We start from the raw sequence: 27723 nt of genomic DNA on the forward strand, positions 1-27723 counted from the left end.
TATAATTTTACTCTAATAATTTACACCAAATTTAAATTTATAAAATTATTCTCTATATTAAGTCTTTTTTACTCTCAAAATTTTAAAAAAAAGTTTATAATTTTTGTTTAGTATAAACTTTAAGATAAGTATATTTTTCACTCAAACAAAAAAATAAGATTGATTATAAATACTACTATAACAGTTAATTACCTATTTCATTTTAAGTTTGAATGTATAATAAAAAATAAAGTAAAATGGTTGGAGTAAAATTACAATGCTAAAATTAAGCTGGAAATGCTTTGCAAACTTAAATCCCAACCCAAATCTCAAATTAGAACCAGAGTCTAATTCTATTCTCCGGCGGAAAATCAGCAGCTGAATCTCCTCCCCTTCTCCATCTTCTCACAATTTCCGAATCAACAGACACCAAACTCTTTTTCTCAAACTCTCGCCTCCTTCGACTTCATCGCTGCTGCTGCTGCCGCTGCCGCTGCCGCTGCCTCTCCATCTCCGAGCTCCAGCCGCCTCGCAGCCGCTGTCACCATCGCAACGCCCTCAGCAGCCCATTCACGCCAGGAGAGTTTCTCCCCCTCCTCTTTAAAATAGTTTAATGTTTTTTTCAAAAATAACTCGTGTTTTAAATCCAGCCTTTGATATTTTAATTTAATGATTGTGATTTGATCTCTAATTATACATTAGACTTTCCTGAACTCTACGTCTTCAGTTCCATAAGAATATGCATTTTGGATTGGGTATGAGTTTTAACGCACAATTGATGAAGTAAGGGGAATGAGTACTAGAGAAAAGAGTTTTCGGAATTGGAAGGTGAATATTTTTGTGGGATAGGCTAAGAATGATAGAGTACATATTCTTGTGGAATAGAATGAGTACTATCTTTGTTTCTCAAATATTTTTTTTTTTAAACTACATGAATTTTTAATTCATGTAGTAAAATAAGAGATGAATTGAATGAAAAAGTGATTAGTATCATTAGTAGAAAATGATATTCATATAAAAATGATAACCATGTCATTGAAAAGGAAAAATTCCCTAAATATAAAGTTTCTAGTTTTAATGTCAGGAGCAAAAATAAAAATAGTTGCTATTTCGATGGAGGTACTATGTTATTTGATTATCAAACCACAGTAGTACTATTAAAGCAAAAAAAAGCAATTGTCAATTTCTTGAAAAAGAAAAGCATATTAGAATGAATGGCTCCGGAGCTCTTCAGTTGCATATCTTATCCATTTCTTTACATTAGTGCATCAATTATTAATTTCCATTCCTAAACCATAACCCTTCTCTCTGAGACAGCTCTCAGCACAAAGAATGGAAGAAGCTGCCGCCGCCGCCTTGCTTCAAGTTCTATTTGAAAGCCTCAAGAATGAGGTCTCACTTGTTCGAGGTTTCAGACTTGAAGCAGAACAGTTAACTCAGAATCTGGACATGATCCAGAAATTCTTGAGAGATGCAGATATGAGTTCCGTCTCCGGTGGGGCTGTCATGAAGTGGCTCGCGGATCTCGGAAACGTGGGGTTCAATGCTGACAACGTTTTGGATGAAATCAAATATCATCAACTCTCCAAACATGTCAAGGCGGATACAATGAAACAAAAGGTATTATCATGCTTCTCATTCTGTCTTCATATTTCACGTTCTCGAAGTATGGCTCTTCAAATCCAACAAATCAATCGGAGTTTGGGATCCATTAACACCCTGGCGACCGGTCATGGCCTCACCATGAGACTTGCTGCTGCACCGGCATTGGTTTATGCTGCTCGCGAAACTGACTCATTCTCTCTTGATCCAATTTTTATTGGAAGAGATGAGATGAGGTCAGAAATAGTTGAACAACTTACCGCTTGTATCACAACTGATGAACCTATTTCTATCCTTGCCATTGTGGGAATGGGAGGATTGGGGAAGACAACTTTGACTAAGGAAGTCTTCCATTTTATCAAAGAAAAGAATCTGTTTGGGTCACATATTTGGTGCATGTTTCTCAAAATTTTGATCCACTCATTCTTTTCAACATAATCGTCAACGGATTGACTTCTCCTAGTCAAGTCGAAATTGGGAATAAGGAAGGTGTTTTAAAAAAACTTGAAGATGTTTTAAAAAATAAAACATATCTTCTTATTCTTGATGATATTTGGAATGAAAATGTTCTCACATGGGAAAAAAAATTTCATCCCATATTGAACCTTAGTTCTATGAAAGGTAATGCGATTGTTGTTACCACCAGAAGTATGGGCGTCGTTTCAATTATGAAACCACTTCATTATACCCATGGGCTGCAAATTTTATCAAATGAAGATTGTTGGTCAATTATCAAAGAAAAAACCTTTGGAAAAGGGAATGTTCCTTCAGCATTTGAGGCCTCTGGAATTAAGATTGCAGAAAAATGTAAAGGTTTGCCATTAGCTGCTAGCGTAGTTGGTGGAGTACTGTATGGTAAACCTGAAGATAAATGGCACTCAATCAAAGAGAATTGGCTTTCACGTAGTGATGAAAATGAGATCGCACAGATATTGAAGTTGAGTTTTGATAATTTGTCTCTACCATCGCTCAAAAAGTGTTTTGCATATTGTTCGACTTTTCCTAAAGGTTACGAATTTGAAACACAGAATCTGATTGAGTATTGGATGGGCGAAGGATTTCTTGAAGCTGATGGAAGCAGTGACATGGAATCTATGGGAGAAGAATTTATCTATGTTCTTCTACGCAACTCTTTACTGCAAATTGTAGAAAGAGATGCTTATGGAAATGTGAAAAGTTGTGTGATGCATGATCTTTTGCATGATCTTGCAGCTTCTGTGTTAAGAGGTTCTTTTAAGAAAGATGAAGATACCCAAGTTCGATACATGTTTCTCAAAGAAGATTCAAGTGCTGTTTTGGAAAAAAATGAAAAATATTTACGCACATTATTTTCCATGTATTACATTAATGATTACATGTTCTCAAACTTCGAATCTCTTCATGTTTTAACTTTTGGAAGTTGGGAAGTAAAAGAGTTGTCAAATGAAATCAAGAAGTTGATACATTTGAGAGTTCTTGATATTGAACGAACGTCTATTGAATATCTTCCGGATTGAATAGGTGAACTCTTTTACTTGCAGACATTGAGAGCGTGTAATTATGATTTAAAGCAAATTCCAAGTACTTTGAAGAACTTGAGAAACTTAAGGCATCTTTATATTAAGAAAAATGTAGAGTTGTTTGCCAAGATTGGTCTGTTAACTTCTCTCAGGACCCTAAAGTTTTTTAGGGTGGGCGACAAGAATGGCTTCAAAATTGAAGAGCTCGGAAGTTTGAATTGTCTCAAAGGAAAACTGCAAATTGATAACCTTGAAATGGTTTGTAACAAAGAAGAGGCTGAGAAAGCAAATCTATCTAACAAGCCAAAATTATTGGAGTTGTATTTGGGATGGCAGACTGGTAGAGAAGGTGAAACTACAAATGATGTGAATGTGTTGGAAGGCCTTCAACCTCACTCTCGTCTGGAGAAGTTGGAGATTTCTGGATTTGCAGGCAGAAGCTTTCCATCATGGGCTCGAAATATGGAAGTTGATAATGGACGTCAAGGTTCTAGGCTACCACTTAACAAGATGGTTAACATAACACTCTCCGATTGCTCAGAATGTGAAGAAATCCCAATGTTTGGGAAGTTGCCAAATCTCAAGTATCTTCGGTTGCAAAGATTGAGTAATGTGAAGTCCATAAATTCTTCGTTCTATGGATCATTGAATGATGAGACACGTACTGTTTTCCCAGCACTAGAAGATCTCGTGTTGGATACCTTGCCTAAGCTCACAGTGTTGAAGGGAATAGAATCAGTGGATGCAAGTGTTGTCAATGTATTTCCTCACCTTCAACACTTGATGATCGCGGATTGCCGTGTGTTGATGAGTTTTCCTACCCATTTTGGGTCTTCCCTCAAACATTTGAAGTTTCGTCGTATTGGCAGCTATAAGCCTTTGGCAGACATATTTCATACGGAATTAACGTTGCTAACAGATCTCTTTATAGAGGAAATACATGATGTAGAAAGTCTCCCAGGTTGGCTATTCTATAGTAATCCCAATCTCTCAAAGTTGGATATAAGGCTGTATTCCAATTTGAGAGAAATACCAGATGGTCTAGGCACCCTCAATTCTTTGAAAGAGTTGCGCATATCGGATTGCCCAAATCTGAAACGGATAGGAGATCTTGGCGTACAACAATTACAAGAAAGTCTCAGATCCCTTACAACTTTGGAGATCTATATGTGCAAGGCTTTGCTGTATTGGCCATGTGAAGTGCTTGGTTCCTCACTCAAGTATTTGGAGTTGGAGGATTTAAGTAGCCTAGAGAATCTACCCGAAATAATTGCCCGTCTCCCAAAATCCCCCGTCTAATACATTTGGCAATTGTTGGTGTTCCTCAATTCATGACCACTTGTTTTGATGAGATTCGGCCTCGTTTTCGTAGCTTGGCATCGTTAAGAATAGATGTCAGTGTGGGGGGATTAATGGAGACTGTTAATTGCATATTGCAAGGATGCAGCTTACTTAAACGCTTAGAATTGAAGGGGATGGAAAGTTGGGAAAATCTGCCGGAATCTATTCAACATCTCACTACTCTTTCTGAGTTAAAGCTGGAGAATTTTGGAATGGAAGAGTTTCCTGAATGGTTGGGAAACCTCTCATCTCTGAGGGAGTGGCGTATAAAAAATTGTAAGAAGTTAAGGCGTCTACCCTCTACGGATGCAATGCGGCGCCTCACTAAATTAAACTTCTTAAGTATTGAGGGATGCCCAGAAATATGTCCTGAAAAGGCAAGTGATGCAGCTGATTCTCAATGGCCCCAAATTTCCCATATTCCCTACATCCAAATTGATGGACGATACATCGGTGAGTTTAAAAATCTTTTCTTGGTTTGTATTTTGTAAAGAAATATTGGTCTCTAATACCATAAACTTTGGCTAAATTTAGTATTTACCACGGACTTTTTAAATTGATCTTAAATATCACAAGCTTTACATGTTGTTTCTTATTTCCCAATCCAAGCCAAACAAGATATCTGAACCGAAAAACTTATTTTACGTGGGTAACTATAAAATATTTTTATGATATTTTTGAATTCTTTTTAGTTTCGTTGCATGTAGGATAAAAAGCCACATAGAAAACCTTGTTGATTTAATAGCGCCAAATGGGATAAAATATGCATATAAGCGTGTTGGATATCATGATTGACATGCTATGGGAAATAATAAACAAAATTTAAAATTTATAATATTTAAAATCAATTTAAAGTTCGTGGAAAATATCAAATTTTGTCAAAGTTTATTATTTTAAGGACCAATATCCCTTTTCATAAACGGTTGCATGTCTATTTCCTCATCACCACTTTATTAATTTATAGGAACAATTATGTCCGTACATTTTTGTAAATTATCTACCCCCATAGTCACGACTAAGACCATCTCCAACCATTTACACCAAACTCAAATCCATTTTCGAGTATACGTCACACCAAAAAGTAGTTTTACTCCAACCATTTACATCAAATTCAAAATTTACACCATTTTTGGGTTTTTGTCTCACAATTTTTTTTATGTCTCTCACATAAAATATGAAATTGTGTTGTTTTGATATTGGTGCTACTAGGTTGGAGCCGGTCTTTTCAAAGTTGATATTCAATTTTATCTCATTATTTTAGGATTTTAATAAAAATGTCTCATCCTAAATGTAAATGAAAAACATACCATCGTTTTAGGATTTTAATTAAAATGTCTCGCGGTTGAATTTTATTTGCAGTTACCTTAGGATGGACATTTTCTTTAAAACGTTAAAATGATAAGACAAAATTGAATATTTAGATATATACGTACAAAATTTCTGGCTTTGTCTCTATGGTTTGTGGTAGATCATAGATGCTACTTTTGGATACTAATTTTGGATGTAAGTTCTTAGTTCAAATAGCGCATAGGAGTTGGGACTCATTGAGCTGGCAATGATCTTTAGGGTGATGATTATAAAGAAATAAATATGGAGATTTTTTGTTTTCTGATTGGAAAAATTCCAAATAAAATTTTTATTACTAAACAATCTTGTAAATAATTTATAACTAAAACGTTTATAATTTTTAGGTGCAAAATTGTTTTCTTATAGTACCATAATTTAATTATAAGTTGATAAAGTATATAAATATTATTAATGAAAAATGAACTTATATGTAGTGAGCTAGTAAGGTTTTATAATACTATATTTTAATGTGATTTGCTATTGTGCCATGGTCTTGTTTACTTGTTCTTTAACTTCTAATATTGTCTAGGGGATGATTCTAGTCTGGAGCTAGTATTATTTAGTACATCAACTTACAAAGTTAAGTTTTGACACACTTAATCCCAAAATGATTAATCTAACACTACTTTGTCTGTTTGTCACTATCTTTTTCGTGTTTTATATAGATCGTCGCCGTGCTGAAGAACAAAGCAGAAGGAAAGGTTCGTGTTTGAGTTTGAGTTGCTTCTAAAGAGTGAGGAGGTGAAGGAGTGTGTGCCCATTAATTTTCTCCAACATGATGTCAACATTTTCAAATTCCTGCAGGTAAGATTCAGTTTCACAAACAACCCCCTATTCTTTGATTGTTATATATGATTGTATAGTGTGGATATATATAGATATATATACTCTTGCGTTAGCACTAGGATTTTTCGTTGGACTTCGCTAGGTTGTGTTCTTGTTGTGGTGGTGGTGTTGTTGTTGTTGGACTCTTCCTTATCGTTGTTTGGTTGGAGCCTCTAATTTATCAAAAATTATATATAGGAGTATATTAAATTTGTGACTTTATTAAGTGATGGATTCATAATTTCGATTTGGGGTGTGCCGGACACTTTGTGTTAGAGCAATTGCATTGTGTAGCTGTTGAGTCATTGCTAGCAAGCAAGCAACGACAACTCAAAAGCAACGCAGATGGGGTGTGTTGTTGGTAGAGTGCCGGACTATAATCTAGAGCTGAGTCGTAGCCATAAGGTAGGTTGGCATAGCTAGGCTGGGAAATCCAGTGGATTGTGGCTGCCCGGAGGGTCCCAGCAGGTTGCAGGCCTTTGTTGGACCTGGTGCGGTGGTTGGTTTGGTGGCGGCAGGTTCCAATTCGAATTTGGCAGGTATGGTGGCAGTGCGGATAGGACCCCAAAGAGGGCCCTGGAGCGTAAAAGCAGGGCGCCGGAATCGGACCGGCGTTGCCTGTGTTGCTGCAAATCCACGAAAATCAGCAGCGTTAATTGAGGATTCCAGTTATCTGCAAATAACAACCTAGGACTCGTACATACTCCCTCCGTCCCAATAAATATGTAACGTTTGCTTTTCGGCACAAGATTTTATGCAGGTTTGTTTTATGAGTTAAAGAAGAGAGAGTAATGTAAGAGAGAGAGAAAAGTAGAGATAAAGTTATTTCTATTTTAAGAAACGTTTCATTTTGAATGGAACAATCAAAAAAAGGAAAACGTTTCATTTCTAGTGGGACAGTGGGAGTATATAACAATAATTTTCAATTTGATAAATTTGGGAGTTTTTATTTTCATTGAAAGTTCATAAAAGATGGGCCAACTTTCTAATAACCCAATTTATATGTTTTGAATGCTCAATTTAATTAACAACCCAAATTAGTTTGGCCACCCAAAGCCCACTTAGGCTCAATGTCCAATAAGCACATTGTCTGGGTTACTTAGGCCCACTAAATGATTTCTCCCCTTGTTTCCTTCGTACTTTTGCAACCATTCAATCTAAAGTAGCATCCGCCATCACAACGATCTCCTTGGCATTCTCGACAATCAAATTGACAACACTCTTTTCGACATTGGTCTCGGCTCTTCTCGTGTATGCTCGTCCGTTCCATATCGGCAGCTTCTCCTCAGCTTTTCCCTTCCCAAAATTCTCATTTTGTTGCTCGACGATAATATTGCAACTTGCAAGTAGTGCTTGAACTTATGGGTTATTTTTAATGGACCGTTTAATGGGTTATAAGGATAATGTCTTTTTTTTTTCACTTTTTGATTTTCTGGGATCAAAAGCCAACAGCTTCTTAAGAATATTACTCCCTTCGTCCTACTTAAGATGACACGTTTTCTTTTTTAGTTTGTCCCAACTAAGATGATATATTTCATTTTTTGGAAACTTTCTCTCTCCAATAAATACAGTTAAACACTTTTTCTCACCCCTATTAAAATATTCATCTTTCTTTCTCTCTCTATTTTAATACTTCCACCCACTTTCTCTCTCCAATTAAACACATTAACCAATATAACACCTAAAATCTCGTGCCGGCTAAGGAATGTGTCATCTTAGCCGGACAAAGGGAGTAGATTTTATCTAATACTCTTTGAATATGCAATTTGATTTTAACATTTGTAATTTTATCCCTATTGTGTGTTCTTAACACAAAAATAAAATAATATATAAAAAAAACTTATATTTCAATAATTTTTTCACACACTTTATTTTACATTTATTTAAATTCGAGTCTTTCAACTTGTATAATTAATGGCAAATGGAGAAAACAATAGTTATTTACTATACAATTAAGATTTAATTATTACTCCATTTATATAGATCTCCAGTATGCTGTAAGCATGAGAAATTTGGAAAATTATTCAAATTCTTTCTACAATGCATAATGAACTATTGTTTGACTTTGAACACTAAAACCCCAGAACACGAATCCCAGATCCCGCCAGTCATATACTGTGCCAAAGAGAAGGGCATGCAAGTCAGAACCCGAAGTGGGGGCCATGACTACGAGGGGCTCTCTTACGTATCACAAGTCCCTTTTATGATCATTGATTTGATCAAATTCAGTGAAATAACTATTGATGTTGGTGAGAAGACGGCGTGGGTCGGATCCGGGGCAACCACTGGTTCTTTATACTACAGGATTGCAGAGAAAAGCCCGGTTCTTGCGTTTCCCGCTGGTGTTTGTACGACGATTGGCATCGGTGGCCACTTCAGCGGAGGAGGCTACGGAACGTTGATGAGGAAATATGGCTTAGCTGCTGATCAAGTTATCGATGCAAGAATAATCGATGTTAACGGCAGGATTCTTGATAGAAAATCAATGGGCGAGGATATGTTTTGGGCCATCAGAGGCGGCGGAGGTGCTAGCTTCGGCGTCATAGTTGCTTGGAAGGTATTACACGAAATCTATACAAGACCGTTTACTTTTCATGTGTTAATAAAATATTATTTAATGTGTTCTAATTTTATGTATTACTTATATTTATTAGTTTACTTTATTGTGTTGGTTTATTATAATATATGATAGAAAATGAGTACTCCTTTCGTCCCAAGGAAGTTGACCCTTCCTTGCGCGACACGAGATTTTATACAGCTTTATTTTGTGTGTTAAGTAGAGACAGTAGAGTAAGAGAGAGTGAATAAAGTTAGATAAAATGTGTTTCTAATTTTAGTAAGAGGTCATCTTAGTTGGGACAATCCAAAATGAAAAGTTGATCATCTTCAATGCGACGTAGAATATTATTTTTGTTTAATATTGGACGTCCCAAAAATGGAAAAATGAAGAATGAAAAGTGTGTGACATATAATGGGGTTGAATGATTCCAACAGGTAGAACTGGTCGACGTTCCAGAAACTGTCTCTGTTTTCAACGTTGCCAGAACACTAGAGCAAAATGCTACTCAACTCTTTCACCGCTGGCAATACGTAGCTTCCGAACTCGACAAAGATTTGATCATCGGAATCACGGTAGCCAAGACGAACACAATCACCGTTTCCTTCTTCTCACTCTTCCTCGGTGGAATCGACAGACTCCTTCCACTGGTGCAAGAAAACTTCCCCGAACTCGGGCTGGTAAGAGAAGACTGCATCGAAACGAGCTGGATCCGATCAATCCTATTCCATTACGGTTTCCCCATTGATTCTTCAAAGGAGGTGTTGCTCAACAGAACTCAACGCAGCGTCACAAACTTCAAAGGAAAATCGAATTACGTGCAGAAACCCATTCCCGAACACGGGCTGGAAGGTATGTGGAGGCTGTTTAGCGAGGAGGAGGCCGCGGGCGCGTCCCTCATTATTTCCCCGTACGGGGGCAGAATGGCGGAGATTTCTGAATCCGCCATTCCTTTTCCGCACAGGGCGGGTAACTTGTACAAAATTCACCATATAGTATTTTGGGGCGAAGATGATGCTCAGAAGTCAGATATGTACATAAGTTGGACTAGGAGGTTTGACAAATACTTGACTCCTTTCGTCTCGAGGCGTCCTAGGGAAGCGTATCTCAACTATAGAGATCTGGACCTCGGAGTTAACAACGTTGTGGGAAACACTAGCTATGCTCAGGCAAGCGTTTGGGGGAAGAGATATTTCAAAGGCAATTTTGACCGGCTGGTTCGGGTGAAAACTGTTGTTGATCCCGAGAATTTCTTCAGGAACGAACAGAGCATTCCGCCATTGCATTAGTGTGTGATTCACTCTAGAAGAAAAAAAATAATAATAAAATAAAATTTGTAAAGCAAATTCTCAATAATTTACTTATTTTGTACTGTGTTTTATGCATTATTGTTTGAGTTGAGCTATCTCATTTTTATTATCTTTGTACGGTCCTCATTAAATGTAGTGTATTACTTTTGCTATCTTTGGTAAGTGGATCTCATATTCATATAACTCATTCCTTTCACAATTTTTATAAAGGTAATATATAAAATATAACTCACATTCCATTAATTTTTTCCTCCTACTTTTCTTAAACTAGTCAAATAATTTTTTAAAACCTGCACAGGTCAATTATAAGACAATTAATGGAAAAGGAGGGAGTATCTTACAACATCAACAGTTGGAGAGAGACATAGATCATGTGTGCCTATATAGTTAGAAAAGAGTAGATTTGTAATAGTGAAATCTATCAAAATTAAAGTGAGCTAATGTTATAGTGAACGAAGTTTGGAAAAAGTTAAAATTGACTCAGTTGCTGATGTGACAATTATGATAACACCGTAGTGGATGTTCTTGGTGAATGAATGTGCAATTGGAAAAAACTTAAATTGATAGCTAGGGTAGATCATCATGATATATCTTGTACAGAAACTGCTATACTATATATCATATGGCAAATTCATGAGTAAAATCATATCATTATCTTACTATAACTCGTTATACAGAACTTTCGGTCGTACTAATTTAAATATCGATACCATTCCAAAATTAATGCAGTATACCAAAAATTTACTGCATGCTGAATTTCCATACGGTATACCACAGTACCATTATAGAATATTATATTATAAATTTATTTATGTAAATATGTTCTGTATTTATGATAAAACTTTTACAAAATATATTAATGTCGGAATGAACGCAAGCAAACACGTCATCCGCTACTTAGTAGATGGCTTGCAACAAAACAAGACTATTTTCGATAGTTTTCGATTTTTTTAGTGCTCGCGGTGGATAGAATTATGCTGAAGCAGGGTTAAAACGGTCTAAATTGTGAAGGCTAGGAAAGTCATTTACAAGTCTCTCAGGGTTAGTTTGCCGTATTTGTTGTAGGTATACATACACAGGTTAAGCAATTATTTATTTATGTATACTTTATCTTTTGTGTTGTTATCTATTATCAACATGAAATATAAAATGAAATTAAAGAAGACGAGGCGTAATAATAATTTGGAACATTGTAATATTTTTCCAATACATAATTGTTTGAGATTGAAATATGAACAACTACAATTGACTAACTTTTATGATAGCTCAACTTTGGTTTATTTAATTTGATTTTATATCTTATTTTATTCCATGATGGTTATTAAAATATGGCATAACCCATCTAGAATTCCTTATGCTGATATATTTTAATTTATTAGATCTATTTATAATTTTTATGCCATTAAGTCCTTATACAAATGAATTGTTATTTAAGAAGTTATTTAATTGGATTTTTATTTAATGACTTCAAATTTTAATTCACTTTGCCTATTAATTAAATTTTTGTATCTCTTATTTATTTTGAAGATAATTCAGTTGGAATATTATTGACTAAATAATAATTGGAAATTTGAAAAATTTATAAGTTGATTATGACATGCGATATCAATATTTTTTTTTTATTTTGAAAAAAATATTATAAGAAGACCCAATGAAACAAAATGAATTAGTACAATTACCTAATATAACAAAATTTTGTTAAATTAAGGGCCTAATGAATCCACTTGTATCATTAGTACAATGACCTCATTAGACATCGATGACAATTAACAAGCAATAATATATGGCATAAAGTTTCATTGGTTCTGAAAATTTCGCGTGGCAATATGTCCGAACCACTAACTATTCACTCATAATATATTTATTAGACTATCTGAACATTAGTACTATAATATGCTCATTCATCTAATCCCATCTCTTTCCACCTGAAGATAACATGATACCTTAACTTTAATTCTTTATGTGATTGACTTATGCTTGTGACCAAAATTAAGATCATTTCTCAGCTATGAAGGCAAGTTTTTTCACCATCACTTTAATCCTTCTTCTGATTAATGTTTCATGCTCAAAAGAAGTATCTACTGATGACTTCCTTGAGTGCCTCTCCCATCAATTCAACAACTACTCTTCCATTTCCAACCATGTCTACACCCAAATCAACTCTTCCTTTTCTTCAATCCTATTGTTTTCCATTCAAAATCTGAGATTCGCCTCGGATTCTACTCCAAAACCACAAGTGATCATCACCCCAGAGCACGAATTTCAGATCCCGCCAATCATATATTGCGCTAAAAATAAGGGATTGCAAATCAGAACTCGAAGCGGTGGCCATGACTTAGAGGGGCTATCTTATGTATCACAAGTCCCGTTTGTGATAATTGATTTGATCAAATTAAGTGAAATAACTATTGATGTTGGTGAGAAGACGGCATGGGTTCAATCCGGCGCAACCCTTGGTTCTTTATATTACATGATCGCGGAGAAAAGCCCGATTCTTGGGTTTCCTGGTGGTGTGTGTCCGACAATTGGTGTCGGTGGGCACATCAGTGGAGGAGGCTACGGACCGTTGATGAGGAAATATGGCTTGGCTGCAGATCAAGTTATCGATGCAAGAATAATCGATGTCAACGGCAGGATTTTGGATAGAAAATCAATGGGTGAAGATCTGTTCTGGGCAATCAGAGGCGGTGGAGGCGCTAGCTTCGGTGTGATAGTTGCTTGGAAGGTATTACTCAAAAACTAGTAGAGTATTTTCCAAAAAGTCTCTGAACTTAACTTACTAGATAACACTATTTGAAATATTCTGATTTGCTTTGAATAAGAAAAGGGAATAATTTAGACCAAAACTGACTAGTAAACAACCATAATTACACTAGAATATACTATACTATTTTCAATTTGCGAGATAAATTTTAAAGCAAAATTAGTAAAGTAATAGCTGGAATAAAGAAAAAAAAATAGCTGAAGTATTGTTAATAGAAAAGGAGGTTCACCTTAACAGAGAGATAAATTTACAACAAAATAATAGAAGGTGATTAATTTTTCTGGACGACTCAAAATAGCAAAATATTAAAGGACTACTTCGCACATTCAATTTTAATATTTTGTATTTGTAGCATTCGATAGCTTGAATGATTCCAACAGGTAAAATTGGTGGACGTTCCAAAAACAGTCACTGTTTTCAAAGTCGACAAGAAACTAGAGCAAAATGCGACTCAACTCTTTCACCGCTGGCAATACATAGCTTCCGAACTCGACAAAGATCTACGGATTGGGATTGCGGTAGCCAAGGTGAACACCACCCAGCAAAGAAAGAACCAGACAATCAACATTTCTTTCATCTCACTCTTCCTCGGCCGAATCGACAGACTACTTCCAACGATGCAAGAAAACTTCCCCGAGCTCGGGCTAGTAAGAGAAGACTGCATCGAAACGAGTTGGATCGGATCAGTCCTATTCCACTACGGATTCCCCATTGAATCTCCAAAGGAGGTGTTGCTAAACAGAAGTGAAAGCAGCGTCACAAACATCAAAGGCAAATCGAATTACGTGCAGAAGCCCATTCCCAAAAAAGTGCTGGAAGGAATGTGGAGCCTGTTTCGCGAGGCGGAGGCTGCAGATGCCTCGCTCATCATTTCCCCGTACGGGGGAAGAATGGCGGAGATTTCTGAATCCACCATTCCTTTTCCGCACAGGGGGAGGAATTTGTACAAAATTCACCATGTAGTATTTTGGGATGAAGATGATGCTCAGAAGTCTGACAAGTACATAAGTTGGACTAGGAGGTTTGACAAATACTTGACTCCTTTCGTCACGATGCGTCCTAGAGGAGCGTATCTCAACTACAGAGATCTTGACCTTGGAGTCAACAACGTTGTGGGAAACACGAGCTATGCTCAGGCAAGCGTTTGGGGGAAGAGATATTTCAAAGGCAATTTTGATCGGCTGGTTCGGGTGAAAACTGTTGTTGATCCCGGTAATTTCTTCAGAAACGAACAGAGCATTCCGCCATTGCATTCAATTGTGTGATTGTGCTACTCTAATTTGATTTTACATTTTATGTTGTCTTAGAGTATATATGTTGTTATAGTAACATACTCTAAAGCAAAATACTGTGTAATACTTTACGTTTCCAATGTATCATTACTTTTGGACATGTGTAATTGTGTATTAAGAATTGTTATTGTAAATCTGTGAAGTTCACTATTGGGAATAAATTAGTTTTTGTAGAATGAGTAACTTGTAATGTAATGATTCGAAAATGAAAACATGTCATTTTTATTGAAAAAGGGAAATCAACTAATTGTTTTATTACCAAATTGATCACCTTTTAATTGCCTTTTTTTTAGACTCTGAGATTGACTGGAATTGTACTAAAACTTCTTGAAGATTTTGGTAATTTTCCCCATCTATAATGATTATCTCGGTTTTGTCTCTGTTTTTATAAGGGTAAGAAATAAGAAAATAAGTTCAAGCAAAATATAATATTGCCTCCTGAAAAATTATTTAATACTATAAATATTGATCCCAAGCTCAATACCTCATGCATATATTTTCCACTAAGGCGGCCGGAGTTGTGGCGGCGGCGGCGGGCAGCGGCAGCGGCGGAATGAAGGATATTTCCAATTGTCTTATATGAAATTGGTAAATTTTCATGGGATGATTCTACTTCACGATAGTTATTTTTATGTTTCAACTCATAAATATTACTCCCTCAGTCCCACTGAAGATCGACCTATTTTTCTCTTTGATATGTACTACCTCTGTCCCTGAAAATTTGATACATGAGTTTACTATTTCGGTCCGTCCCTGAAAATTTAATACACTTCACTTTTACCATTTTTGGTAGTGGACCTCATATTCCACTAACTCATTCCTACTCACATTTTATTATAAAACTAATACTTTAAAAGTAGGACCCATATTCCACCAACTTTTTCAACTCACTTTCCATTACATTTCTTAAAACCCGTGTCGGGTCAAAGTGTAGCAAATTTTGGGGGACGGAGGTAGTATATCTCAACCAAGATGACTCATTACTAAAATAAAAACATTTGTATTTCTAATTTATTCCATCTCTATTACTTTATCCTCTCTATTTAACACAAAAATAAAATTGCTAAAAATCTTGTACCACCCAAGGAAGGAGGTCATCTAGTTTGGGACGGAGGGGGTACTAAGTTATTTAAAGTTTCAGTCCACATTTGATGACCTGCTCTGAAATTTGATTATGTAAATCTCACTTTACAAGTTACAGTATTTGCTTCAAATATAGATTTAGAAGAAGATGGATACAATAGGTCGTCTATAAGACTATAAATGTTGAAATTTAGACATGTTTTGCACAATGTTTTATGATCAGTATGTACTAATAACTTGAACGAAAGAACATAAAAAAAATAACGTGAACGCAAGCGTTGAATCATGAATATAAAGTGATATGATTAAGTTTGAATGAAGAAAAATATTACCAATTAAATAGAATAATGGGACAGTTGAAATCTCAAAGTGATATGATTTAAGTTTGAATGAAGAAAAATGTTTCCAATTAAATAGAATGGGACCTTGGCCTTGTGACGACTTTAACCCATGACCTATAAGATTAATAATAGTGTCTTGCCCGCTAAAATTAAATTCATTTGCCTATAAAAATAAAGAGTGTCTTACTAACTAAGTGATTTAATTTGTATCAATAATGTAATTTAGAATACTGATATGTATATTTTTCAATATCACACTATCCACATGACATATTTAATGCCAATGAAATGATACAATGAAAATAAAATAAAAATTGTAACTTACGTGACAGTATGAATTATGAAGAGTGTGTCGCCGAAATTACGCATTGGGTCCATGTTCTATTTTATTTTATTCATTATTGTCGGAGTTGACAGTTTATATCACTTCATCGTATTTGATTTTTCATCTTCTCGTGTTCCACAAAGGCTATTAAATTATCAACACATGATGCATGGGATGACATGTGTATAAAACTAAGAGGTGGTCGGTCGGTGGTGCAATAAGAACATGTGTGGGGGCTGTCACTAACAATGTATGATGCGGTGGATTATGGATTCTGAGAGAAAGTGAATTAATCTACAACACAACAACGATCAAACTCGATTCCTTTTATTCATAGGATTACGGTTCATTACTTTTACCACTATGGTATCAAAGAAATTATATAGTGAATCTGTGACTTGACATTACCCTAGACTACTGTCATATTGAAGTGGGTAATCAATTCATGGTGAACTATGAGTTCAGCAACAACTTTAATAATTGAATTTAATAGAGTTTTTCGTTCAAGATGTGATAATAGTTCTTCATCTCAAATGAATAATCTATTGTCTAAACATAAAAGTTGATTATTCAAACATTGTAATAGTACTTCTTCTGTCCCACAAATATTGTCTTATTTTGATTAGACACGAATTTTAAGAAATGTAATGAAAAGTGAGTTGAGTTATGGAATGTGAGTCCTATTTTATATATTAGTTTTATAATAAAGTGTAATTAAGAATGAGTTAGTGGAATATGAAGTCCCCTACCAAAAATGGTAAGAAGTGAAATGAGACAAATTTTGTGGGCGGACGGAAATGAAAAATTGGGACAATCTTTATGGGACAGAGGGAGTACTATTTAAATGTTCATTTCTCATCCCTTCCCATTATCTCTCAAGCATGAAGACTAGCATTCTCTCTGTTGCTTTAATTCTTCTTGCTTTCATTTCATGCTTAGCCGCCTCATCTGCAGACAAATTTCTTGAATGTCTGTCCAAACAATTCAACAACTATTATTCCATATCCAACAATGTTTACACCCCAATCAACTCTTCTTATTCATCAATCTTGGAAACTTCCATCCAGAATCTGAGATTTTCCCCCTCAGATTCAACTTCAAAACCGCAAGTGATCATAACCCCAGAACACGAATCTCAGATCCCGCCGGTCATTTATTGTGCCAAAAGGACTGACATACAAATTAGAACCCGAAGCGGCGGCCATGACTTCGAGGGACTATCTTATGTCTCACAGATCCCGTTCGTGATCATCGATTTGATCAATTTTAGCGATATCACAGTCGATGTGGAGACGAAAACCGCGTGGGTTGGACCCGGTGCAACCATTGGTTCTTTATACTATCGGATTTTCGAGAAAAGCCCGGTTCTAGGGTTTCCCGGCGGCAACTGCCCAACCATTGGCCTCGGCGGGCACTTCAGCGGAGGAGGCGTCGGCCTAATGCCGAGAAAATACGGCCTCGCCGCAGATAACGTCGTCGACGCGAGAATAGTTGATGTCAGCGGCAGAATCCTTGACAGGAAATCGATGGGAGAGGATCTTTTCTGGGCCATTAGAGGCGGCGGAGGCGCCAGTTTCGGCGTGATCACCGCCTGGAAGGTGCAACTGGTGGATGTTCCAGAAACGGTCACTGTTTTCAGAATCAGCAGGGCGCTAGAACAGAACGCGACTCAACTGGTCCACCTTTGGCAACACATTGCTCCTAACCTCGACAAAGATCTGCTCATCGCAGTCGATGCTTCGAGGCAAAATGACACCATTGAGGTGTTGTTTTACTCTATGTTTCTTGGCGGGATCGACAAATTGCTCTTGACCATGAAACACAGCTTCCCGGAGTTAGGGTTAGTGAGAGAAGACTGCACCGAAATGAGCTGGATCCAATCCGTGGTGTATATAGCTGCTCGTTTCCCCATTGAAACATCGCCCCGAGTTCTTCTCAATAGAAACAATCCGTTTAAAGGATACTTCAAGGCCAAGTTGGATTACGTGCAAGAGCAGATTCCTGAGTCCGGAATCGAAGGCGTCTGGAGACATCTGCTCGAGCTGGAAGCTGGGCAAGCTCGTGTCGAGATGGTTCCTTATGGTGGAAGAATGGCAGAGATTTGCGACTCTGCCATTCCTTTCCCGCACAGGGCGGGAAACTTGTACGAAGTCATCCAGATGGTGACTTGGGACGAAAAGCAGAATGAAGATTCGGAAAAGTACATAAGCTTTAGCAAAAGGCTTGAGAGTTACTTGACTCCTTATGTGTCGAAGAATCCGAGGGGAGCGTATCTCAACGCCAGAGATCTCGACCTTGGAGTCAATAATGTTCGAGGAAAGACGAGCTACGAGCAAGCTAGCGTTTGGGGGAAGAGATATTTTAAGAACAATTTCGAGCGTCTTGTTCGGGTGAAAACTGTGGTTGATCCCGAGAATTTCTTCAGAAACGAACAGAGCATTCCGCCGTTTCACTCGCATTGAGATTGGATTGTGTTTCCGACACATAATGTTTCGTCTGCAGATTTCTTCATGTGGCAAATAAAATCAGACATCTTCTTTTGATTGTTTTTGGTTGTGGAAAATATGCATGTAATAATTATTTTTAAGTCAATTTTTTTATAACAAAGTGGCTTGTTTGTGGAAACTAATTTTACATGATTGTACTCGAGCATGGTCACAATTTTTTATCCTGAACAATATATTGATAGATTCATGTCCTAGACATTATGAATTGATGCAATTTTAATCCCAAAATATGATTACTTTATAATTTTATCTAGAACATTATCTTTTCTCTCTTTAGTTGTAAATATTATGAATTGGTTCAATTTGTATCCTAAAGAGTAACAAAGCCGTAAAATTTGAACAGTAGTAGGTTTAACTCATGGTTTTAGTGGCTTCTTGGTATGATGGAATGGAATGATGGAATGGAATGTATACTTCCATTCTATTCATTTACTTGGTGTGATGGAATGAATGAGTGAATGGATGAAAATGCAAAGAAAATCCAAGGAAATTGTCATTTCATTCCTATCTTCATTTCATTCCAACCTCTATTCAATTCCACCCTCATTCCATTCCATTATACCAAGCATGCCCTAATTAATTATATATATATAGTTAATTTTTATTTTTTATATATCTTTTATCAATTATTAATAATATATTGGTACTTGACAATATAATCTGAACTAACCATTTGAACTTTGAACATGAAATCATTTGTTTATCACAAATTAGTTTATTTTCGACATTAATATATGTCAGAATAATAACATGTATTGATGTATACCAATTAAAAATATCACTATGCATATGGGAGCATTTATGTAATACAAAATATTATAATGTCGCGTTGATCGCACTACTAATTAAAGAGTATGTTGACAACTTGCTTTTAAGTGATTCGATCTAATTCGTTTTTATTACAAAATCATTCAATTATGTTCACATGGATGCCATGTCAAGCAACTTTAAGCAAAAAATTTGATTGATAAACATATCCTCAAGTTCTTGTATTTCAAAATTTTGTTTATTTTAGATTCTTTCGCAATTTTCGGTTTCAATAAATCCTCAGCATTTTATATTTATACTATCAAATCCTTAGTTAACATGCTCAATTATTTATGCACTTAAACTTTTATGTTACTAAAATAAAAACATAATTCATTAATATAGAAAATAAATTCCACATCAGTTTACATATGCTAAAAACCTAAATCTAAATCCCTAATGAGATGAGTAAAATAATGAATAATGTGCCATTTAAGTAATTGAGAACTTAGCCGAATAATTTTATTCCGTTAGATAATAATTTTACTCCCATCCCATCTCATTCCATTATTTTCGTCATAACTCGAATCTCAAATTTGTTTGTATTAGTCCTCCTTAATTGTTCTGAGTTAAAACTATTATTCTGTTATTACGAAATAATAGTCCTCTTTAATTTGTTTGTATTAGTCCTCTTTAATTGTTCTGAGTTAAAACTATTATTCCGTTATTAGTCCTCTTTAATTTGTTTGTATTAGTCCTCTTTAATTTTTTTCCGTTAGATAATAATTTTACTCCCGTCCCATCTCATTCCATTATTTTCGTAATAACTCGAACCTCAAATTTATTTGTATTAGTCCTCTTTAATTGTTCTGAGTTATAACTATAATTGATCCGAATAACTTCTTTCGAAACGAACAGAGTATTCCGCCGTTGCTTTTAAGGTTAGTTGAATAAAGCAAAAAATGTTGTAATAATAGATGATGTTGTATTTGCATTAGTGGATCAATAATGATTTCTCATTTATTTTCGTAATAACTCGAACCTCAAATTTGTTTGTTGTATGGAAAGCGTTTTGCCAACTAAAAAGCATTTCATCTTTTGATATTAACCTTGTTTTATTCATTGGAAGATTCCTATAATTTTTTCATAATAAGCTTCCTATGATTAGTACAGTACAGTCCAAAAAGAAATGTTCTACACTTATAAATTATACATAGTACATCCGATTTTATACAATTTGATACACTATATTCTTTTGTATCTAAGTTGCGAAGTAAGAATTCTAAAACTACGTGCTTGTTAAATTGCTTCAACATATTTATTAAAAAATTAAATTTATGTAAGTCCTTGAAATTGAGTAATAATAATTGCCGTTTTAAACAGACTTAATAATATTCTAATGCTCATTAGTTGAAGCCCACTTGCCCTTGCTATACGGCCCACTCTTTTTTCGCCTTCTTTACATTTTTTATTTGATTTCGATTTCTTCTATTTCTACTCCATTTATTAAAAAATTAGGGTTAGCTATAAGAATAAAAATTATTTCATCATTTAGTATTTAAATCTATAGTCAATTATATTTAAACACATAACAGCTAACAAGAAACGATGGTCTGCGTGTACGCCAAATCGCAATAAATAAATTATTGTCCATTTTGACAAGTCAATTTGCGTGATCATGTTTTATTTTTATCTTTGGCCATTTCTTATCTTTTATGTTTATTTTAAAAGTTTTTCTCTGTTTGAATTTGAATTATCTACACGCGTAACACACTCATCCGATTTAATCAAACTTTCCAAGAAAATGTGTTTAAATAATTATATATTGGTTCTTGACAATGAAATCTCAACTAACACCAATAACAAGTAATTTAAAAATTCTATGAGATCTCATGGATTGGGACACATAATAGTTTAAATCTGATAGGAACCAATTTTTCAAAGATATGTTTGTGGATAGTAGACTATCAATAATTTAGAAATGCATTATCTTAATGAATCATAAGTTGATTTCACTTTATATGGCATCGTTAGTGCAATAATTAAAGCACGCACGTCATATAAAATGCCCTATCTTAAAATAGCAAAGTTGATTCACCAAACAAGTCATATACTATAATAATAGAAGGTTATTTTCCACTTTATTAGATGTATTGATATAGTAAAACACTTTTCCTCCAACTGTCGGTTGTTCGATTACTATTACCGCGAAAATTTGAGTCACGGTTGAATGAAAAATTATATTGATTCTTTAAAAATATATTTCCCCACCCCACGCAAAACAAGGTGTTATTTTATTTGTGAATGACATGAGTTTTAATATATTATTTTTAACGTCGCAGATAGGCCAGTAAAATGCATATAATAGGAGAAAGAGAGAGAAAAACTGAAAAATGTGCAAGGAAATAACACTAATTTTGATAAACAAATCACAATGAAAAAAAATAATATTAGTGATAACATAATTCATTTTGGCAATTTGGTCTGTTTACTAATACTATTATTTTTCTTTTACTTTTACTATATAGGGCTCCATTCATTATTAAGTACGTATACTATGTGTTGGAAATAGAATATGAAAGTCTCAAGATTGTGAGAAAGAGTAACTTTAGGATCTCAATGGAATAGGAGTATATCATTATTATGGTAGAGATTCTAAGTTTATAAATCCCTAGACACTTTATTTCTCTAGTCCTATAAATAGAGACGTAGAATGTATCTCAAATAATAATTCAACCTTAATATAATATAGTCGAAAAAGTCTTTAGCGCTTATTTTTTGCATTTTACTTTTCAGCCGTATGAATGTTCGTAATTCATTCCACTTAAATTTATTATTAAAATACTGTAATTTTTTCCACTAAAATTAGTTATGTTCTATTTTTAGTATCAATAGTATGCGTACGTACGTGTCTAAGACTCTAATGAGTTGGGACATATTTGTACCACCGATACTCTAATTAAATTTTTTTGCTCTATCTTTCTTTTATTTTACGTATAAAAGTGTGATACATGTTCTTTTAACTTTTTTCGACGCAAATTATTTCAAATTCTTGCAAACGAAGTAAATAGTACCGAGTCTTTGATCTAGTCAATTATTGAGGTTCCTTTTATATTTTTTTTATCAGTTTAAAAACACGACCTATAGATTAATTTAAGTCGAGTAGATTTGATGACAAATTTTCTATAAATCTAACATAGAAGAAACTAGTTTCCACAAACAAATAATCACACAAACATGAAACCTTCAACCATTCTATCTCTCATTTTGCTTCTTCTAGCCTTCATTTCTTGCTCACAAGCATCATCTCCTTCTAACAATTTTCTTCAATGCCTATCCAAAAAATCCATTTCCAACATCATCTACACCCCAACCAACTCCTCATATTCCTCCATCTTACAAATAACCCTCCAAAATCCAAGATTTAACACAAATTCAACCTCAAAACCCTTCGCAATCATCACTCCCGAACACGAATCCCAGATCCCGCCTATAATCCTCTGCGCCAAACGCAGCGGAGTGGAGACCAGAACCCGAAGCGGCGGCCATGACTTCGACGGGCTGTCTTACCAATCCCAAGTCCCGTTTGTGATCATTGATTTGATCAATTTTAATGAAGTGACGGTTGATGTCGAGCACAAGACCGCTTGGGTCGGAGTTGGCACGACGCTCGGTGCTTTCTACTATGCGATCGCGCAGAAAAGCCCGGTTCTAAGCTTTCCAGCGGGGATTTGCCCTACCGTTGGCATCGGCGGGCACATCACTGGCGGAGGCTACGGTGTAATGATGAGGAAATATGGTATCGCGGCTGATCACGTGGTTGATGCTAGAATAGTCGACGTTAACGGCAGAATCCTGGATAAAAAGTCAATGGGTGAGGATCTGTTCTGGGCAATCAGAGGTGGCGGTGCAGCTAGTTACGGCGTGATTACTGCTTGGAAGGTACTCATAGATAATACTCACTCCTTCCACTAAAAATAGACTAGTTTTACTATTTTGGGGTGTCCACCTTAATTACACTAAGTCTAAAAATGAAAACTTTTCAACAAATACTAACCATACACGTCATTCTAAATGTGGACCCCACAATCCACTAACACTCATTCTACTACCTTTTCTTTCCTCTTTCTTATTGTACCAATTATACACTAAAACACAGTCATTCACAATCTTGTCTATTTGTCATAGATGGAAGGAGTATAATGCAGAAAATAAAAGACCGAAAGAATCAAAATACTATATTGTATTATGCTCTTGTTAATCAACTTTAACGCATCAAACTCTTTATAAAATTCTATTCTACATTACAGGGAAAATAAATAATTTATTTATAACTCTGATTATCTTTTGATTGATCTAATTAAATTGATTTCTACCTTTCTTAAATAGGCTATAATTGTGCGGTGATTATTTCCTTCAATCACACATATTCTCTTTATTCCAACAGGTAGAGCTAGTCGATGTTCCTGAAACTGTCACTGTTTTCAGAGTGAGCAGAACGTTGGAACAGAACGCGACTCAGATCATTCACCGCTGGCAATACGTGGCTCCTCACCTAGACAAAGATTTATTCATCGGGATCACTTTAACCACAGTAAACTCCACCGAATCCACCAACAAATTGACGATCAACGCCAATTTTTTCTCGTTGTTTTTTGGTCAGATCGACAAATTGCTCCCGTTGATGAAAGAAAAGTTTCCAGAGTTAGGGTTAGTAAGAGAAGACTGCACAGAAGTGAGTTGGATAAAGGCGGCCGTGTTTATAAGCGGTTTGCCCGTCGAAACTCCAACAGAAGTTTTGCTCAACCGAACCTATGCCAACACAAGAAGACCCTTCAAAGGGAAATCGGACTATGTTCAACAACCCATTCCCGAATCCGGGCTTGAAGGCTTGTGGAGGCATTTCTTCGAACCGGAAGGCCGTTTTGCTGCGTTCGCAATGAATCCTTACGGGGGAAGAATGGCAGAGATCTCAGAATCCGCCATTCCATTTCCCCACAGGACCAGAAACCTGTTCAAGATATTGCAGGTGAATTTCTGGAGAGAAGACGAGAACAGAGATTCGGAAAAGTTTATAAAGTGGAGTCGGAGGGTTAATAGATACTTGGCTCCTTATGTTTCAAGGAATCCGAGGGCAGCATATTTCAACTATAGAGATCTTGACCTCGGAGTCAATAATGTTGAGGGTAAGACGAGTTACGAACAAGCTAGTGTTTGGGGGAAAAGGTATTATAAGGATAATTTTGATCGTCTTGTTCAGATTAAGAGTGTGGTTGATCCCGATAATTTCTTCAGGAACGAACAGAGCATTCCGACGTTGCACTAAATGTTTGTGTGTGATTTGCTTTAATTGCTGCATTTAGTATTTGGATGAATACTTGTAATAATTATTATGTTCTTATTTTTATGTAGTTATCCATACATATATAAAAGACGAGTTTTAAGCCGTTTTTTTTAAATATTTATAAATTGTGAGCTTCAATTTGAATATTTATAAAAGTGCATAACCAATGCATCATTATAAGAAAAAAAAAACATCCTTTTTGTGATTCAACATTTAAATTCCACAATTAATATTACCCTACCTACATAATGATAGAAAAACATGTCATTATAGCTTTGACCACTAATCAATTTTTAAATTTAATTTTCAGTTTTGTAACTTATTTATCACATTTAAAGGGGGACGTTTATAAGTTTAGAATTTGGAAGGTAAAATGCATTTTTCGTTATAAATGGAGGAAGTGAAAAGTTATGGAGAGGCATTTATTTTTTACTATAAATATGTTGTTAGCTAGATTTTAATCCTCACGTTCCTATCTTTTTTTCATAATATTCTTTGTTGAACGTTTTGCATAAATTTGAATTGATTTTAGGTATGTTTCTTACTCTTTGTCAATATTGCTGTAACATGAAATTGGTTTTCTATATGATTTTTTTTTCATTAGTTTAACATGAAATCTGTTGAACGTTGTGCATAATTTAAATTGATTTTGAGTATTTTTCTTATGATGATTCTTTTTTTTTTTCATTTGTGTATTAATAATGTTTGTTTTGCAACTCCAATCCACCCATTTTTTCTATTTTTTTTGTGGTTGGAGAATTATTATTTTTATTTTGTTAATATGATTTTTTCAATTCAAAATTCAGAATGTCACCTTTAATTTCCCATGATTTTATGCACTCTTTATTTTTTTTAATAATGTATTTGATGTTGCTGAGAGTTTTGATCTTATATCTTTAAATCTACTAATTTTGAGTTTGATTTTTTAAAATATTTTTTAAACCTACTAATTTTAGTAGATTATATTTAATATAATCTATGATTTTTAATATAATCTATGATTCTTTCTATTGTCCTTTTCAATTGCAGAACTATTACTATGTTTTATCTTACAAGAAATTAAAAGATTTTTATATATATGAGTTTTAACGGTATGTTAGGGTGTAAAGTATCATTGGATGTTCTAAAATCTTTACTCTCTTTCATTTCACCACCAAGAAATGGTATACTAAAGAGTTAAAGAACCGAAAAAACATCTAACCTACTGCGCGAAGAAGAAAAACAAGTGTGGATATATGAAAAACAAAAATATAGCATAAAACATTTAGTTTATTATTGGTTTATATTTCTTTATTTTAGTCATGTAGTGAGCTAAGGTTATATTTTTTTATCTTTAACAATATGCCTTGATATAAAATATTGTTATATTCTTATTGATTTTTTTACATTCATTTGTGATTTATTTTGACTATTTTAATATTTAACACTAATTTAAGTTTGACATGTTAATTTCAACTTTAATTTCATTGATTTTGTTTTCTTAGCTCAAACCAATAGGGGCTTTAATAACAAACAGGCTGCTAACGGTTTCAAACGAGAGGTAAGTCGGACGTTGCTTTGGCTCCATTGCCTGTTCATCAATCGTGGAAGTGTCTCCTGGGCTTCCTTCTGCTTCCCTGGTCTATTGATTGATCGGACGTAAACGAGCATCCCAAGAGTCATTCGTTTGAAAAATATATAAGAAAGTCATGAGAACACACAAATAAAACAAAAACTAACCATAAGAATATTAAACCCGTTTGATAAGAAAGGTAGGATATGAGAAGATATGTAAAACAAGATAAGAAATACGGGTTTTATGTCAAGGTATGTGAAAATAATATTTTTTTTGTTGTTGTTTGATAGAAAAAAATTACTATTAACATTGGCTTAACTTGATAAATTGGTGGGTTACATAAACATGGTTAAAGTTATATGATAGACCCTTGATCTATCGGACTAGAGCACCAACGATTTGTAGTCAAAAGAAGAACAAGATAAACCCTAGTTGAGGTGCTAGGGGCGGCGTTCACGCCAAGAACGGGAATGAGGGGCAGCAACATCGCGGCAAACAACATCAGAGAAGTGCTGCCCATAATCTACCACCTGTCTCGTGGTATTCCCCTCGATATACAGCTTGTTGTTAATACATCCCCAACTGCGCAAGTGTTTAGGTTCCTTCTCATCAGAAACATCTGCTATCAATCTCGGAGTGCAAATAGACTCGCCAGGGTCCCATGTAGCCGGCACTTCCTCCTCATCTTTTTCACATAAATGATTTATAACATAGGAATCAAATATCATAGCGGGCACATTGCTTCGACCAATTAAATCTGTTGAGACTCCCTTGTTCGCTGCTTCTTCTAGTGGATCCTTTGGACCACCTCGTGACAACAGGGGTTGTGAATCAGCTGGAAACTCAGATTGGGGGTTGACTGAATCAAGAAATTCGGTGCAGAAATAAGTCTCGGCAAGAGCTTGCTCCTCAATATCCTCGGCAGCGATGACTCCATTATTAATACTCAAATTCTTGCAACAAGCTTGATCAATGTGACTGTCATCTATGGGATTTAAATCAACAGAAATACAGTCCCTATTACATCCGTTGTGCTCCTTAGTGACCATATCCACATATAAGGTATTCATGCCCATATTCTCATCGCAAATAATTGAATTGGCACCACTCTGATTAGCAAAATTATTGCTAGAAACAGTCACATGTAGAACACCAAATTGATTGACACTTACTTGTGTGACCTCCTCTTTACGCTGTTGTGGCTGATGATCGAGCTCTTGATTCGCAACTAGGCACGCCGTTTTGCGGTTGGGCTTCCGCTGGTCTCGGCTGGTCGCCTCGTATGGTTTGTAAAATTCGGGATCG

The 27723-nt window shown here is 35.2% G+C and overlaps 5 protein-coding genes across 7 annotated transcripts; all 5 read left to right on the forward strand.

Annotated features, from left to right (window-relative positions):
* The first annotated feature begins 213 nt into the window (after positions 1-213).
* LOC125215651 (putative disease resistance protein RGA3) lies at positions 214-6788 on the forward strand. 3 transcript variants are annotated; one of them, XM_048117144.1, is made up of 3 exons: positions 214-1599; positions 2610-4874; positions 6434-6788. In XM_048117144.1, exon 2 carries the CDS (start codon positions 3336-3338, stop codon positions 4377-4379), a length of 1044 nt encoding a protein of 347 aa, XP_047973101.1. In that variant the 5' UTR covers positions 214-1599; positions 2610-3335; the 3' UTR covers positions 4380-4874; positions 6434-6788. The 3 variants fall into 2 exon arrangements, with proteins under 3 accessions (XP_047973101.1, XP_047973109.1, XP_047973093.1); XM_048117136.1 differs by having other exon boundaries at positions 214-4874.
* Positions 6789-8632: 1844 nt separating this feature from the next.
* Positions 8633-10538, forward strand: LOC125202733 (berberine bridge enzyme-like 22). The gene is made up of 2 exons (XM_048101178.1): positions 8633-9150; positions 9588-10538. Exons 1-2 carry the CDS (start codon positions 8641-8643, stop codon positions 10437-10439), a joined length of 1362 nt encoding a protein of 453 aa, XP_047957135.1. The 5' UTR covers positions 8633-8640; the 3' UTR covers positions 10440-10538.
* Positions 10539-12349: 1811 nt separating this feature from the next.
* LOC125211413 (tetrahydrocannabinolic acid synthase-like) lies at positions 12350-14695 on the forward strand. The gene is made up of 2 exons (XM_048111190.1): positions 12350-13185; positions 13605-14695. The coding sequence occupies exons 1-2, from the start codon at positions 12469-12471 to the stop codon at positions 14487-14489; spliced, it is 1602 nt and encodes a 533-aa protein (XP_047967147.1). The 5' UTR covers positions 12350-12468; the 3' UTR covers positions 14490-14695.
* A 2451-nt stretch (positions 14696-17146) lies between these two features.
* On the forward strand, positions 17147-18872 carry LOC125219830 (berberine bridge enzyme-like 18). The gene has a single exon (XM_048121906.1). It carries the CDS (start codon positions 17147-17149, stop codon positions 18725-18727), a length of 1581 nt encoding a protein of 526 aa, XP_047977863.1. The 3' UTR covers positions 18728-18872.
* Positions 18873-22710: 3838 nt separating this feature from the next.
* On the forward strand, positions 22711-24978 carry LOC125204434 (berberine bridge enzyme-like 8). The gene is made up of 2 exons (XM_048103102.1): positions 22711-23461; positions 23967-24978. Exons 1-2 carry the CDS (start codon positions 22757-22759, stop codon positions 24843-24845), a joined length of 1584 nt encoding a protein of 527 aa, XP_047959059.1. The 5' UTR covers positions 22711-22756; the 3' UTR covers positions 24846-24978.
* Positions 24979-27723: the final 2745 nt, after the last annotated feature.

Source organism: Salvia hispanica, chromosome 1 (genome assembly GCF_023119035.1).
Source record: "Salvia hispanica cultivar TCC Black 2014 chromosome 1, UniMelb_Shisp_WGS_1.0, whole genome shotgun sequence".
Classification (NCBI taxonomy): domain Eukaryota; kingdom Viridiplantae; phylum Streptophyta; class Magnoliopsida; order Lamiales; family Lamiaceae; genus Salvia; species Salvia hispanica.

Bases quoted from the DNA above. Each gene is read 5' to 3' on its own strand.
- LOC125215651 (XM_048117136.1), top strand. From the start codon at position 3,336: ATGGTTTGTAACAAAGAAGAGGCTGAGAAAGCAAATCTATCTAACAAG.
- LOC125202733 (XM_048101178.1), top strand. From the start codon at position 8,641: ATGAACTATTGTTTGACTTTGAACACTAAAACCCCAGAACACGAATCC. The intron at 9,151-9,587 runs GTATTACACGAA...TGATTCCAACAG, and splicing joins GCGTCATAGTTGCTTGGAAG to GTAGAACTGGTCGACGTTCC.
- LOC125211413 (XM_048111190.1), top strand. From the start codon at position 12,469: ATGAAGGCAAGTTTTTTCACCATCACTTTAATCCTTCTTCTGATTAAT. The intron at 13,186-13,604 runs GTATTACTCAAA...TGATTCCAACAG, and splicing joins GTGTGATAGTTGCTTGGAAG to GTAAAATTGGTGGACGTTCC.
- LOC125219830 (XM_048121906.1), top strand. From the start codon at position 17,147: ATGAAGACTAGCATTCTCTCTGTTGCTTTAATTCTTCTTGCTTTCATT.
- LOC125204434 (XM_048103102.1), top strand. From the start codon at position 22,757: ATGAAACCTTCAACCATTCTATCTCTCATTTTGCTTCTTCTAGCCTTC. The intron at 23,462-23,966 runs GTACTCATAGAT...TTATTCCAACAG, and splicing joins GCGTGATTACTGCTTGGAAG to GTAGAGCTAGTCGATGTTCC.